This window comes from Streptopelia decaocto (genome assembly GCF_964273445.1).
Source record: "Streptopelia decaocto genome assembly, chromosome: 14".
Lineage (NCBI taxonomy): Eukaryota > Metazoa > Chordata > Aves > Columbiformes > Columbidae > Streptopelia > Streptopelia decaocto.
The window spans coordinates 10,741,278-10,757,568 of record NC_138669.1 but is presented as its reverse complement, the minus strand read 5'-3'; the positions used below and the strand labels follow the sequence as shown (position 1 = coordinate 10,757,568).

At 44.2% G+C, this 16,291-nt stretch overlaps 1 protein-coding gene across 1 annotated transcript in view; it reads right to left on the bottom strand.

The window, feature by feature from the left end:
* The window catches only part of BMP7 (bone morphogenetic protein 7), a 43,745-nt gene that overhangs the window by 11,273 nt on the left and 16,181 nt on the right, over nt 1–16,291 (bottom strand). Inside the window, exon 2 of the mRNA XM_082065345.1 lies at nt 8,263–8,455. Within this exon, the coding sequence (XP_081921471.1) occupies nt 8,263–8,455 (193 nt within the window). The remainder of the gene's footprint in view (nt 1–8,262; nt 8,456–16,291) is intronic.

Here is a 16,291-nt window from a genome sequence, read left to right as displayed (position 1 = left end):
CTTCCCTGTTTACAACATGCTGAACAAAACGCATCCCAGAGGAGCCGGGGACGAGGGAGTAGTACGGATTGGCCCGTTCCAATGGCTGAGGCCAAGTTTCCAGAAGTAAAGGGTTTTTATATTCACATACTGCATCATTTAAGCATGGCCCCTGACTGGAACTCATGATTCACACAAGGTTTAGTTAATAGGGACTTGGCTTGCTTCATTTTATTCCCTTGTAATTTGCAGGTTGAAGATAATAGCAATAATGATAACTTTTTTGTTTTTAGCTACTGCCCAACTGCAGTACCATTACTCAGAAAAACCAGCCTTTAAGCTCCCCATGCTGACATGATGCAATCAGGGTAACCAGACAACACGAGGCATCAAGTACCAGGGTGAGTCAGTCTGGGAAATTGTATAATGCATTTGTTTTCCTGTAGTTACAGCAATGTGCAAACAATAGGCCTGGGGGGAAGCCCGAAGTGAGAGAGATCAAAGGGACCGACTAAAGGGAAATGTCCTTCCCACACACACTTGGAACATTTGGACCCAAAAAGGCCCCATGTCAGATGCTCTAGAGAAGTTCAAGCACTCCTGGATTAGCACTTTCCACTCTGGCCCACCAGCAGCAGCCAGGGATGAGATGCAAAACCTGAGTGGTGTTGCAAGCAGAGGCTACTGAGATTGTGGTGCATGTTCTGATGAAAAGAAACCTCCTGTTCTTTTCAAAAGAACAACCTCTCTTTAAGTGAAATGCCCTGCTCTCCAAAGACTTACAGCAAACAGTGCTAAATCACTAGGTAATAGACAGCAAGCCCTTAAAACATAATTGTTGGGCAAGACATAATAAATGTGGCAAAGAGATGTTATTCTGCTTAGACTTAAACAAAATTTTTCTGAGGGCTCCTATCTAATGAGTTGTCATATAAGACAGTGCTAGTTAAGTCTAACTAATGTGGCTGGTTTGGGTTTTAGCTTTGAGATAAAGATCTGAGCACAAAGGGAAAAGGTTTCTAGCACACGTCTCGCCCTGTGGTACCTTACCTACCAACTGTATGCATTCTTGGAGCAATGTGAATAATGGCTCTACAACCAGGAGGCAGAAAAGAACATTGATTCCTTGGCCCTGTATTCAGTTCCTTTATTTAAGAACTTCAGAGAACTACAACACCAAGAGATAGGAAAAGGCACATGATCCTCATTTTACAGAAAATTAAGCTGGGACATGGAAATGTTCATGTCTAGATTAGAGTTACATGAATGATGAAGTCTGGATCCAGACCACAAGTATGTTTTGTTGAGACCACATCAAAATAGTTCAGCATATGAGGTACTTACATCAGTGGGAGTGTCAAAGCTTTTAGCAATGATAAAACCTAGGACTTTCAGCTCAGTTTTCTCACGCATTGAGATGTCGATAGAGCCTAAGATAAGGACAGGAGGCTGGCACTTGCCTGCTGATCCCTTTGGTAGTGTCTGGTGCTGGATGCCAGAAAGGAGAGGTGCCCCCTGTTAGAAACACTACATGTCACATAACTGCTATGTGCCCTATGAAATTTCCTTAGAAAACCTGGTGTTCTCTGGGGTCAAGGATGAACAACAAGTATTGCAAAGTGAGGGTGGCTGTGGAGGATGCATGTGAGATCGTGTCTGGAAAGCATCTGGAGTTATGGAGGTGGAAGGGCTGAAGCTGCCAAAGGGCCATGGAGGGCTGGTGGTAGGAGTGAGGTAAGAAAAGGAATCACAGGTGATTAGTGGAAGAGGAAACGACCAGAAGAAGAAATAAGGGGCGACAAACTACAGAAAAAGCAAGTAAAAGTATCCTGAAAGGGAACAGTGAATTGTCATGTTGCAACGTGCTAATTCTAAGATAAGAAAAAGGATTAACAACCATGAAGCTTCATGAAAGCAGTATGTCTTTGCCTTTTGCTGGGGTCCTTTTTCAGCCTCTGTGATGCACTTTGGTTTGTAGCAATGGATGTTAGTAGCATATCCAAAAATCAGAAGTATAGCATCTCTCCTAATCACCTGCCTTGATGAGCTGGGGCATGAGGAAGAACATGGACTGGAAAGAGAGACTCAGTGAAAATATGAGAGCTGGCAATTCTGCAATAGCAAGCGAGAACAGGAGATGAAACTCTGCAACTGTGTACTATAATGCTATAAGGTCTATACTGCTCTAGTGTAGCCCTGTTACCAAAGAGCACCTGCTTGTGCATCTGTTTTCTTCACTCATCTTCCCCATCCTCTTCACCACCTCTGTTATTTTAACCTGCTGGTTGACAAGTGGCAGTAAACACCCATGAGCACTTCCAAATGGGATAAAAACAAATGGGAAGGAGGGCAGGCAGCAGAAGAGAAGGTGACTTGTGGTGACTTTCACTGCCTTGCAAGACAAGCGGGTTTCTGTGCTGTGCTGGCACTCTGGGCACACTGGGAGCCCTGGGCTCACCTGGCCACATCCAGCCCACGGCCACCGCCAGCAGGTCCTGCTGTCCCCCGTGTGGTCAGGTACTCTGCCAGCCCAAACGGAGGCTGCCCAGCAGCTGCACTGCTCTAATCCCTACCTGCCAACTTGAGGAATTGCAGATTTAGCAGTGCTTTAAACAATAACCATATTCTGGCACCTTGCAACAGACTTCAAATACAAATGTGGGTCAACTTTCCTGCTTCTGTTTTGAAGTGGGAAACGCTTAAAGCACAGATATGTTAAATGTCTTGTTGACTCGGTGTGTAAACCACAGCCACTAAGCCAGGAGTATAATCCTCTCATCCGGATGGGTATTCCAACCCTAGAGGGGCTGTTTGGGTCACGGACATGGTGCAAGATAGCGAGTTTACTAATGGGCAGCCCAAGGACAGAGCTGGCACAGGGAAAATGGGGCAACTCCCGTCCAGGTTTGAGCAGGTGGAGGGAGGAGAAGGCAGAAAGGCCACCATGGGAGGGTGAGAGGAGATCTGGGGTTAGAGGACATCTGTTTGGGTTAAAAAAACGCAGTATCCAGACTCCAGTTTGCTTGGTGTCGTTGCTTAGAGTCAGCTGCAGCTGTCCAAAGACAACCTTAGGAAAATATTTTTCAGATTTTCCTACTTTGAGAGGGCCCCAGGATCTCCCTGGGCCTCTCCCTGGCACGTGTGCAACACCCTCTGTACACAGACCTGCTGCAGCCCTCCTCCCACACCTTCCCTTCCCCGGGACCCCCGCTCATCCTTCCCTATCCCTCCCCGCCCATAAAAACCCTCCCCAAACACAGGCTGGGCCCCCCCGGGTGAGGGGATAGCCACAGCAGAAGGGCTTGCTGGAGGTGGTTTCCAACAAGGATTGGTCTGAAAACTGGCTGTGCTGGTAGTAAAATAGATCTGTGTAAATTTTGTTGAACCTTAGGAGACATTAAACTTGCTTCAAAAATGTCAGCAGATTCTTAATTCTGTTTTCTGTGTCTCTAGTATGCTTGCTCCCTTTTCTATGTGATGTTTGAGAAGGGTAAGATTTGGGTGTCAAAAACAGATTATGAGTGGCAATGGCAGTTTGTTACAGAGATGCAACATGTTCCTCAAATATGAAGCCTCTTGTAAAAGCAGCGCTGAGAGAAATGAGGTTATATACATATCTTTGACACTTTACATATAGCAGTTCCTGTTCAGCATTGAATTGCTGTTCATTAATGCATCACTGAGCTGAGCAAAAGCCCACTGGGTTACGCAAAATGCCTCCTGCAGCTCCCCAAGTGCCTGTGAAGAGTTAAGCCTTGCCAAGTGAGTTCAGGATTTGTCAGAGGTTCTGCAGGCTGCAGTAGCTTTTAGGAATGGTCCAAAAGAGATAACTGGATGCAGCTCTGTTCTTGGAAAGCTACAGGGTTTCCTTGCTAAAGTTCCCTTGCTGCTGCACCCAAGAGCATATGGGGATGAGTACAGTTTCAACTGATGTGCAGATAATAAGTCACAAAAGAAAATCAAAGCTATTGTCAGTACCTTTCTAGATGCTGTCAATACTTGCAGATCTTGTCATGGCGCTGGGGCACAATGTTAAAACAAGCTATACCCTTCTTTGCTGCACCATCCTTAGAACGATCACACTGGTATTTAAAAAAAGCTCCAAAAAGAAGGCACATCTGCATCGCAGGCTGGGTGGGCCTAAGCCTTTCTTAGTTGCTAGAATTACATGTTTCAACCCACAACATGGAAACAGACTCCAATGAATGGGAGAAAGGGGTCTGCAGAGGGGCTCAGGTTTGATCTGGGTGCAGAAGTGGCATAATTTGAAGCACAAACTAAAGTGTTCCAGCTGCAAGTCAAACCCAGGAATGCATCGTGCAGGATCATATTTTTCTGCAGGGCTAGTAACATGAGCATTCAAATAATTCAGTGCCTTTGAAGCCTGTGAAATCCATAATGGCCACAAAGTGAACATGTAGCAACTACATTTCAATTACCAAAGGCCGGTCAAGTACCTGGCTTTATTCTCTCCAGTAACAAAACTCTCATCGACTTCAAAGGGTTTGTGATTTACCCCACAATGCAAGTGCTGGGTCCAATGAAACTGGAGACATGACTCTGGGATGAGGTATTTTAGCTTCTGAAGGTGCAGACAGATGGGCAGGATCGAGCTCTGATGTTGAGGGGAGCTATACAGTCTGCATTTTTTCTGCAGTTTCACATTAATAAATTGAGGACAATGTCCTGACTGACAATCTGCCCCAGAACTACTTGGGTACTCTCCTCCCTGGCACTGGAATCTGTTTTGCTCTCCTGCAGCGCCCAGGATGGAGATGGAGACTCAAGCAGCACCCAGCTCTCTGATGGAACCTTTAGTTCCCACTAGCAGGGTTTGTGACCACAAACAAGGACTTGATGTCCTGCTGCTCAGTACCCTTCTCAAGCCAGTCGCTGGCTTTATAAAACTCTTTCCCAGGCTTTTGCGTGAGTGAACCATGAAGACCAAATAGAAGTTGGACATGAGTCACTGGACTTTGTTATGCGCACAAAAGCTTTGAAACATGTCATATTAGTCAAAACATCAACTGTTTTCACAGTGTTTATGATTTTGGGAACATTTTTGTTCATGAATGTACTTGTTTGCTTAATGTGAATAACTGATGCTTTGTGCCTAAAGAATGCCGCGCATACCGTTCTATAAAGGAGATGTTGCCAGTCTGAAGAGCTTGCCTTGCAATGAATTCATAGATCTGGAAAGGCCAGAAAGAATATTTGATCATTTAGTCTGGTTTCTTTTAAACACCTGTAATAATATATCCAGTCTGACAGAGATAAAATTTCTATTAGTCAAAGCCCAGAGTGGAATCTCGTCTGCCAGAAAGGACAGAGCTGGGCTTTCATTTTTACTGCCACGGTTGTTAGGTGTCTATCTGCCCACGATGGAGCAGGCAGAGGGGCAGGGTTTCACAAACAGCCTGCTGTGGGCACAGCTGTTTGTCTGAAAGACCTATGCCTGTATTTTTCAACGACAAGAAATTGCAGACAAGAGATGTTGCTGGTTAGATACCTGCCAACCTGCCCGAACTCGTAAAGCGAGTCATTAATTGTTGAACTGCTCATACTTATGGTTTATTTGAACTGAGGGCACACCATCACACCCTCCAAACTGGAGGCTCATCTGAGGTTTAACTGAAAATCGAGCCTTCAGCATATCCAGTGGTCTCTTCACCCTCAGAGGAAAAAATCTCTAGTCAGCCTCCGCTTGGGCTTCTCAGCTGCACCCTGTGCTGGTTTTGTGGCCCTGAAAACTGTCCCAATCTCTGCTGTGCTGCTGTTACAAAGGAGAAGCAAAGCTGTAGCTGCCTCTGAGCTGCTGTGTCTTGGTGCACATCACAGAGGGCACAGCCCAGGAGAATAAGTGGTGTTTCTCGTCTCAAAAGGCAACTCCACCAATCTCCTGGGAGATCCCACTGCTCCTGTGTCATTGTAAGAGCGCAGGGAGAGGGAAAACCACTTGTTTTTTTGTTGGCCATTGTACCTGCTGTGCTCCAGGAACGGGACTCTCCAAAGCCCAACGTGAGCACAGGTTTTCTTGCCCGTGCAGGGGGGAGAGTTTGGCTTTGTTTTGCTCTTGTTGCTGACAACGTCAGATGGGTCTGACTTTCCAGCCTGCTCAGGATGAGACAAACAGCCAAGGAAGCATCAAAGTGAATGGGTGTTTTTTGATCAACGTTGGAGAGAGTTTGTTTTCTTTCTCCACTTGCCCAGTGACACATGGGCTTGGATGACTGTTTTGTGACAGAGCCGGTTGGAAAATATCAGTGGAAAAATGCAGAAAAAGAGCAAATATTTTTACAAATGTTAGTGACAATATTTTTACCTTTGGTCAATCCAAACCAACAGGAATATTTTTTCAGCACAAACTGTTCAAAACCCACCATTGCCTGTGCCAAAATGTATGCAAAGGGTGAATATACACAAACACTCATTAAAAATACAGTTCCTGTGGTGAATGTGATGCAGTCAAATTGTATCTAAACTTGTAACTGGAACATTTGTATAATTAGCAAGATTCCTCACCTCTTCCAGCCAGTGGTTCATGTATATGCCTGCCCTTTGCATACATTTTTGCTTTAGGAATAAGAATTGGAGGAGACAGCTTGTAGGAACTCTTGCTGCTCCATGCATAACTATCCCCAGTGAACTCCTTGCAGCCCTCTCTAAACATGGTTTTAACAAACTTGTGGATGTATCATTGTAAATTTAAGGTAATAAATGTCATCCAAACTCTGTCAGTAAGATTCCTTGTGGGCACACCTACCTCACTCATCAGGATCTGAAGGAGAATGTCCCTGGCATCAGATGAGGAAGGACATTTACTCCAAGAACAGGTTTCTGGCAATCCCCTAATGCCCTGGCACACTGCTGACGGCCTCTTCATCTCGTTTCTGCTCTTCCCAAGAGTGAAAAGTCATCCCTGCAGGCTTGTACCTATATAAGCTACTCCAGAAATACAGCAATGGGAGGCTTCTGTCTCTGGGAGGGCCTAAGACGGAATAAACTTAAATGCTTGTATTAAACAGGACAACTAACTGGTTCTACGCACATTTGTGGCTTGTTGCCTTCTCCTTTAAGAAAGCCTGGTTAAAATGTATAGTTTGAATTATCATTGTTTGATAAAAACAGATTAGTATTAGCATAGACCCTGAACCCTGCAAATAATTGCGTCATTAGAAATGCCAAGTGAACCCTAAGTTTTGACCCATAAAACTGGAATTTCAGATGTGGAAGAAAACACACCAGTGTTTAAATACTTTTACCATACAGCAAAGCTGGTAGAAATTCTCAGCATTTAAAAATGTTGATAGGATTTGCTGTCATATTTTAATGGATCAAAACATGAAAACTTTTTTTTTCTGCTTTTTTATTAGCCCTTATAAAAATATAAAGCCAGAGTCCTGATTACACTATTATTTTTTACCCTTTTGGACTTTCACCTTTTTAAATCCCTAGTGTTTCTCCTCTCATAAACTGAAATTAGGGCTGTAGTATTATTACCCCATATTTAGGAGTCCTGGAGAATAACTTCTGACTAGCATGTGACTGTAAATGCTTTTCATGTAAATAAATGCAATCTCAGTTTTGGTAGCATATGTATGAAAAGAAATATGTGCAATGAAACTAAGTGCCTTTGATAAATGGTTTGGGATTGTTGATTAATTGGAACTAAAAACAGATGAGAAAATTGAACATATGTTCTTATTCAAGTTCCCTAGAGGATTTGTCAGGGAGCTTGGCATACATTAATAATTGCTTGGAAGGGATTTAATAGCTCATCTTGTAGTTTTGCACACACAAAACAATCAGTCAATATAAAAAGCATGGTGTCGTCTGTCTTTGTTAATTAGGGATCTTGAATGCCTTTGGTAATAAAGGCTAGCTACAATTAGAAAGGAAGCATTCAGATGTGGTTTTGCCACCTCAAGATCCATAAGCAGCAGGAGGGTAGGTCTTCCAGAAATCTTGAAATACTTGGAGTTCACAATCTTTTCCTGCACTAGCACAGGGCCAGAGCTACTGGCTGCTCCCAGGGCCAGGGCCACAGCGCTGGGGACGCTCCCGGGGACGCTTCACCCCGTGTCCTCAGTGGGTGACCAGACGTGGCAGCTCCGCAGCCACCACATTAGCACTGAGATTTCACTCTACAACCCTAATGCCTAAGCCCAGCCTTTCAGACGTGTTCGCTGACGGCACCGCTATTTCGAAAAGTATCAGACAGAACTTTTGGAAGGAGCATATTGTGTTTGCGCTTTCATTGGGATTTCCTTGTGGGTCACTCACCTTCCCGGGTGCTCCTGGAGTACTTGGTAGACACTAATCTGGAACGTTTCGTTATCGAAGCGTTCGCGGATGTAATCCTTATATATTCTGAACTCGGCAGCCGTCACCGCTTCCCCCTCTGGGATTCTGGAGAGATCAAACCTGAACTCTCGGTAGTGGCAGCGCTGATGGTGAAACTCTCTGTCATGCTCCACTGAAACAGAAAAACAGCCCATTAGCCACCTGCTTTGTTCCCTTTCCCTTCACCATCAAACAAGTCTGCAAGTTGCCACAACAGAAAAGGGCAAGAATATCTGATTGCTGCATCTCGCGCTGTTGTTTGGTTCATTAAAGCACGTAGGAAACGCACGACTCTATCTGGGCTATTGCAAGCATATATGTGTTTATCAGACTCTCTTTGAAACAGTTTTACAGCTGGCTGGTACAGGGTGTGGGTGACTGTTGTGTTTAATTTTTGGCAGCTTCGTGTTTGACAAGTGATTCTGGACACTCGCCACCGATAACGACCTGAAACACACAGATGGGGCTTTTCAGGGGTGCTGGTTCTTGGCTTGATTCTGCTTCTGACAATTACACACACACACGTGCACACCCACACACAGACACACACGAATTCCAGCCCTTGAGGCTTTTCATGCCCGTGACCCACATTTAGTGCCAGCTGAATTCATCACAAACTCACAGCCCTGCTCCGAAGGGTCAAAGCTTTTATTTTAAGGCATCTTTAGTGATCAGGGCTGTGCAGCAAATGTTCAAAAAAAAGGACCTTCTCCCCACCCTGCCTATGAAATAACAAGACGTGCCAGAGTCCTCCCAAGACAGTGTCAGAACGGTGCATTGTCCCACCAAGTGACACGTCTGCCTGTCTTCTGATGGACCAGCCGATGGTCTCGTGTAACACTGCTCGTGGGTATTGAACTGGAGGGTCAGTGATGTGAGAAACAAAGATTTCAAGACTGTCCTTCAGCGAGGGGGAGGAGAAGTGTCAGTGCCCCAGCCCGGCACATGAAGTGAAGCGCCCTTCTTGGAACAAATTCCAAATTAAACAGACAAGTCGGACAAAGGGAAATGGGGAAACAGAGGTATAAGAGATGAACTGACTCGCCAGAGGTCACACCACATGTCATTTTAAGAGCCGAGGTTTGAACCAGGGACATCCCATATGTCCCAGTCCCATCGTCTGTCCACTTGACCTCCCTGCAGCTCGACTGCACAATTCAAGTAGTTAGCTCTGAGATTTTCTTGGCAAAGAATGTGTGTCTTTCTACAGGCCTCATTCTCTTCTGGCAGCAGTAAATCCATTGTGTAAATCCATTGACTTAAATGGAATTACTCCTGAAAAAGAGGAGTTTCAAGCCCAAGTCTGGAAAGTGCTATTTAAATTTACAGCGCTGCACGGCACAAATGCACGTCGGCACTCACGAGGGCCCCCCCAGTGGCAGGGACAGGCTGGGGGGACCCCCGGGAACCGGCTGTGTCCAAGGGCTCACACGGAGCAGGTTCAGCGCAGCTTTGCTGGCTGGGATTCAGCAGCTTGGCCACGGGCTCTGCCTCCTCTCACACGTCGTTCTACAAGGAGTCCAGGGCTCGGAGTTTGCCACCGCGTGATTGCTGCTCAGGCAAACACTTCAGAGCTCTTCCTAATAGCTGGGATTCATCTCAGAGGAGATTTTTAAGTGTGAAACCCCTAAACTTTCCAAGGTAAAGATGATTAAGTTTTATACGTTGGGCAGTTTTAGAGTGCACTGAATGAATGAAGTTGTAGCAGCATCTTGAGCTACAACATCTTGTATGGCCTCAGGAAGATCTATCAGTGCCTCATACCCTGAAGTGGGGGAATATTGAGAATATTCACTGGTGTTTGTAAAACACTCAGCAGGCTAAAACTGCCCTATAAGTGCTAGCAACAGTATTAAATGTGCCTCAATCCCTTTCCTCCAAGGTATTCGCAGTAGAATAAGATACAGAGAGTATGATTTCAGTCTCAAAGGAATTTTTCTGCACCTAAATTACAGAGGGGAGGAAAAAATATTTTAATATGGAATAGCTCCTTTAACCACAGCTATAGAAGAATGAACATAATATTGTGTGGTTTCAGTTATTAATATATTACAGATAACATCACCAGCAGGATGTATTATAGAGAGGTCTAGCAGTAGGATGTACCAATGTGATTTTCTTCCAAAAACATGGGAAGGCTGAATTTTCAAAGGAGGGTGGGTGCACCTTCCCAGTGTACGTATGTGATGACAACTACATCAGCCAACACCAGTCTTGAGCTGCACTTCATAGACAAAGTCCAACAACAAACACACGAAGACAAAACTTTTCCGGGTGCTGTTAGAGTTCATAGTGATTCCCACTGCAGAGCCCTAGAAAAAATGTGTCATATTAGTATGAAAAATTAACGGCCAGGGTCATAAAATAAAGAGCCCCAAAGTCTGAACTTTCCCATGCTTTGCAGATGTTTGGATATAGGGTTTTGGGCTGAGCCATCTTTAGTGTTAAAGCAAACATTCCTGTGGCTATAGTCATTAAGATCATGAAAATATGTGGATATGTAACTGAAGAAAGAATCCCAAGAAACCCTTCAACTCGGTGTTTATTGTTTTTCCCCTTTTTCTTTGCACTCTGGACCTATCTGCTGACCCAGAAGTAACAAATCCTTTCAGAACTAATTTATGAGAAACACTGACCCTGAATCAACATCTGTTAGATGACTGCAGTAAATCTTATTACATAATTAAACATCAAAATCTATGTTAAAATAACGTTAAGGGTCTGACTTGAACTCATAAAAGCCAGACTCTTCATTATGAAGGCTGAAATCCTATCCTTAACGCATGCTGCTGTGCATTGGTATTTGTGAACATATGGTACAGTATATATGACCGTGCACTTTTTGTAGACCCCAGGAATACCTTAAGCACAACAGCACGAGGTAAGCAGGGGAGTGCTCAGGAACTCTGAGTTTCCTGGTTTTGATGGGTGTTAGTCAGACCTTTGACAATACTGCAACTGCTTCATTTCCAATTAATCACCTGAGGAGTTTGAACAGAGGGGGAAGGGGAGGTATTTTTACCAAAAAAACCCCGCAAAGGTTAGGGAAAAGTGGTATTTTAAGTGTCCACCGAAACAGTCAAGAGAATTGCTGCAGCTTTTTGAATGCTACTGTAGTTTCTTTGTTAGATCTATAAAATCCATGATCCCTGTTGACGTAACACACCCTAATGACAACCTTTTTGGTCATTCTTGAGGGACTTAATCTCAGCTGTTTGTCAGCCATATGTGTTAAGTGCTCCCTTAAAAGTCATCAAGCAATACAAATTCTTGCTGGCTACACTTAATAGCCCATCTGCCCAAAGAACTTGAACTCATGTTTGTCCCAGGTTCATAGTTCTTACAAATCACTGCTACCCAAAGACTTTTGGTCAATGGTTTTAGCCCAGTTCCTAATTTCAAACACTGGAAATTCCAGCTCACAAACTGTCACAATTCAAATGCCTTGGCAAAGCAGCTGCTTGGAGAGGAAGCCAAAGCTCTGGATGTGCGATCAAAGGTTGTAAAATATGAAAAGGAAGAACACCCTTGAAAAATAATTCTGCTATGGAACAGACTGTGTGCTTTAGCTGTGGGAAAACAGTGGATTTCCCCTCCTAAAGAAACAATGCAAAGTCGCTTACAGGTGATGCATGTGTAAATGTGTGCTCCTCCTCATTTCTAGAAGTGGTATCACATTTTGGAGGCACAACCACTGCAGACAAACTGTGACCTAATTTAACACATGGCTCAAAATCTGCTGGTGCAAAATAACTCTTGGGCATGGTGAGTGTGGCAGTTAACTGTAGCTACGGTAGGTGGGGATCATCAGACACTCCCTTCGGCATAGTCCTTTGGGAAAGGAAAGGTTGAGACGATGGGATTTGAAAGCTGTAGCATGGAGGCACACAAGAGATTCATGAGAAAATAAGCAAAACACCAAAAAGTGTGCAGGACGACTAAGGTGATCGAGCCAAAACAAGCACATATCTTAGGTTAGTGGTTATCAGTAAATTTGCCACACCTCTGTTGCAAATATGCAAGTAAGCTCAGCATCTTTGAAAGTCTGGCTTTGACTATCTGTCTGCAATCTGCATGCTGCACAGACTGCACCCATCCATCTGATACAGATAGGGCTCTGATCTCCCTGAAGTCTTTTGTCTCTCCAAACCGACTGTTGTGGCATTGTGGTGATGCAAGAGGAGGCAGGACCGCATAGTTGTGCAATGACCAGGATGGTTAAAAGAAAACATGATGGATACATGTGCTCAGGTGTGAAGTAGCCAGCTATCAGATCCAAAAATATGGGAAAGCTGGAGATAAAATGTCAACAAATCCTTGATGCTTGTTTTGACATGACTTAAAGCGTGCTCTTTTCAGACACAAAACTTGAAAACATTAAGATGCAGGGATGAAAACGTGTAGTTACAGCCAGCATTCTTGAAACCAGTACCAAAAAAGCAATGTTGGACAGAAGGTCTTGTTATCCTGGTTTAACACTTCAGGGTACCCAAACTTCTAAAGCAAATGAAACATCAGCATAAAGCTGGGAAACTTGAACTAATCCCATGCTGGGCTATTTTCACAAGAAAATACGTTGAGACTAGAAACAAGAGCCCTGACTGTTTTCAGCTACTTTGTAAATCACTACTGGCAAGTGAAAAGCCAACCTGAGCTAATTCTGTAAATGCTGGTGGATTTTGTAAGTTGGTAATGTGGATTGACAGTAGGCAAGGCCTGACACATGACAGCAAAATTATGCTGAGAGGTAGCTCGCCGTAGTTATTATTTCTCTCTGTACATATCAAGGAACCCGTACCCTCGTGTAGCCTTAGCCAGCGCAGTAGCACAATGTCAATCACTAACTCCATGTGTCAAGCAAAGAACCAGTGAATCACAGCAGTAATTTTCCAAGAATCACTGTGTTAAAACATAAATTACTACAGAAGCGTTAAAGAGCTAATCCAAACCCCAGGGAAGTCAATAGAAATATTTCCACTAATTTAAATGGATTTCATGGGAGGCCTTAATTTTGCTAATCTACCTTCCTGAGTATTTTTACACTCTGGTTTTCTGAAGATGTAAAAAAATATATTTTTTCACTAGCAAAGTAAACACCAGGTGAATAGATTCTGTGCTCAGGCTTCCAAACTCGGAAAGCTTTGGTAATTCCACACCTCTTCCTCCCTGGCACATTTGGGTGACGCACTTGGAATATCCTTTGAATATTTAAATGAGTAAAAACTTAAATTTTCCTGTTAACACTTTCACCTGATGTGTATTGTTTTTATAAGGCACTTTAAGAGCAGTTGTCTCATTTACCATAGCACTCACAGCAATTAACAGTGCTACTTGTCTCTCATTTACAATGAAAAAAAAAGCACCAAAAGGAATGTGCAGTAGGGTGTCTGTAACTTCTTTGCTCCCAAAAAAGGCCAGAAGGGATTTGTAAAGGACTTTAATCTCAAATAGATTAAAGGTCCTGAATTCCTGAGACTGAAAGATAAGTCGAAGGAAAATAGATTCCAAAAGACAACACCCCCTCGCCTCAGCCTCTCAGCCAGGCGGCTGCAAAGCCATCAGCAGTTGCCTGCGAAGCCCCTCGGAGATTTGGATGCCAAAAAACATCCGCCATGCTCCGCATCAAGGTCTAACAGGTTTTCGGAGTCTACCTGTGCCTGGTGGCCCCAGGGACTGAAGAAGTCGTGTAGGTGAGTTTAGCAGGTAGGAAAGTCTTTACATGCTTTGCCTCCAATAGCTGCAGAAAACGAGCCCTATTTTTTCAGCGACCGCGGAGGGCTGGCTGGCTTTTCCCACCAGCCCCAGGATTTTAGCCTCAGTGCTTTCATGAATGGGCAAACTACATTTTGACTTACACCATTTCACTGAGCAGCACAAAATCTTGATAGAATTTTCCTAGAAAAATGACATTCGATTCTCTCCATCACCACCTGTAGAGATCCAAGCCAAAACTTCAGAAACTCTCTTGCATCATTTCGCTGTAGAGTACGAGATTCCTCGAAACTGGCTGCCCTGGGACCACCAGCTCTGCCTGGGGTCCACCAGCACTTTTAGCCCATGTCCATAGCTGCTTTCAAAGGGAAGGTCCACTCCTATCTACTGCCTCACTTCTTTGTCTCCAAATTGGTAGATAAAACCATGTTGCTTATGAAATATAGGCCTTTTCTCCATATGTTACCGAGCTTCAAGGAGGCAACCAATTAAGGAAGTACCCAGTGTCTCTGGACCTGAAAGAGTCCACTGGGCTCAGCAGGATTCTCGACTGAGCAAGAAGTGCAAGGTCAGTCCTTATATTTTTCTGAGGAAAAGAGGGAGTACAATAAAGATTGCGATAATGTCATGACAGGCCATGGTCTGCTAAGGCACGTGTTTACCTTCTCATTGTGCTTGACAGCAAGAGTTACAGGGCCAGCGGCAGTAAATTTAGAATGGCAAGAATCTGGGAAAGCAAAGTTCTGTGATTGCTTTTCATTTGCTTCATCCTCTCAGCTACAAGACTTACATGGTGATATTAACAGCAGTTAAGAGAAATTATTGAAGAAATAGTTGAAGAATATAAATTGGTAGTCCTGTAAACGGAGTAGAGCAAATATTCTGGGTTGTGTGACGGGACTTTTTTTTTTTAAGGGTGATAAAACCAGTGTTTGGAGGGCTTTTTTACAGTGGATAGTTGCAGCTCTCCAACTCATCTAAAAGCTACTGCAGATTTTTGGGGAAACCTAAGGAAAAACAAATGCACCCTTGATTTTGGTCTGTGAAATAAGCTTACTAGAAAACTTGTGGTTTTTTCTATAACTCATTGATGCATCCCATTGCCAGGGAGTGGCCACTTCTAAAAACACAGTCTGTTCTTCAGCCATAGGGATGGACTCTCAGGAACTCGGGGACGTCTGGGCTCATCTGCTGAAGCCCCGTCCTGATGGTCTCGTCCCCATCTGCCCTTGGCTGCTCTGAGCCACAGCAGCGCTCAGCAGCACAGAACCTGCACCCAACACTCATGTGCCCGCTTTGCAGACAGGTAAAGGGAGGCGAAGGTGATATTTCTCGTGTGGTAAATTCAGTGTGTGGCAGGGCAAAGTCCTGCCTTGTCCATGGGTGGAAAGAAGGACTAATGCATTAATTTCAGATGAGATGAAAAGCAGACTACATAAATCCCGATCACCAACTCCAAAGGTTAAGAACAGGGGGGTTTGAAATTCTTTAGTGCTTGCTCCACAAAGTGATCTGGGAGTAAGCATTTCTGCTTAAAAATTAGAAAGAAAAAAAAAAAGCAGCCCTCTGGAGTTAATATTCTTCCTTTAGCCATCACTTCATTTTTTCAGCTTTCAGCATGAAGGTGGTGTTGCCAGCAAGACCACCTAGCCACAAACCCAGCAGGGAGCTTCCAGAATTCTTCTAAACACTGACTTCTTGTTATAAATTGAAAAGTGGTAATAGCAGCGGTGCATATCACATCTGTGCCAGGCTTCAGGCCTGGGAAGGAGCACTCTCCCTACTGCTGAACACAACTTGGAAAGATCCTTTCAGTCCACACATGTATCAGCATTAGCTATTTCTTTGTCAACAAATCCCTTAATACGTACCCTTTCTATCATGTACAGATGTCCAAAAAATAATGGAATACTGTACTACAAGATTAAACACTTTAATGTCAGCATATGTGTTGCATGACTCTGAACAATGGTATCATTGTGCGTGTACAAACAGCGGGTTGGGGGAAGATGGGTTTAATTATCTCCGAAGCAGCAGCAAGTTCTTCCTGACTAAGTTGAACTTCAGCTAGCAAGGACGGCTCAGGGCAGAAATTGGTTATTTCTCTAACAAAATGCCTGAGCCCTTTCTGATGTTCTTGTGGCGTTCGGGTCAGTGTCGTGCCCGCCGCAGGCAGGGCTTTGGGGAGGGATGTGGAGCCACCTGTGTCCCCGGGAGCCGAGACACCACGGAACGTGGGGGGATGAGAGGATGCTGC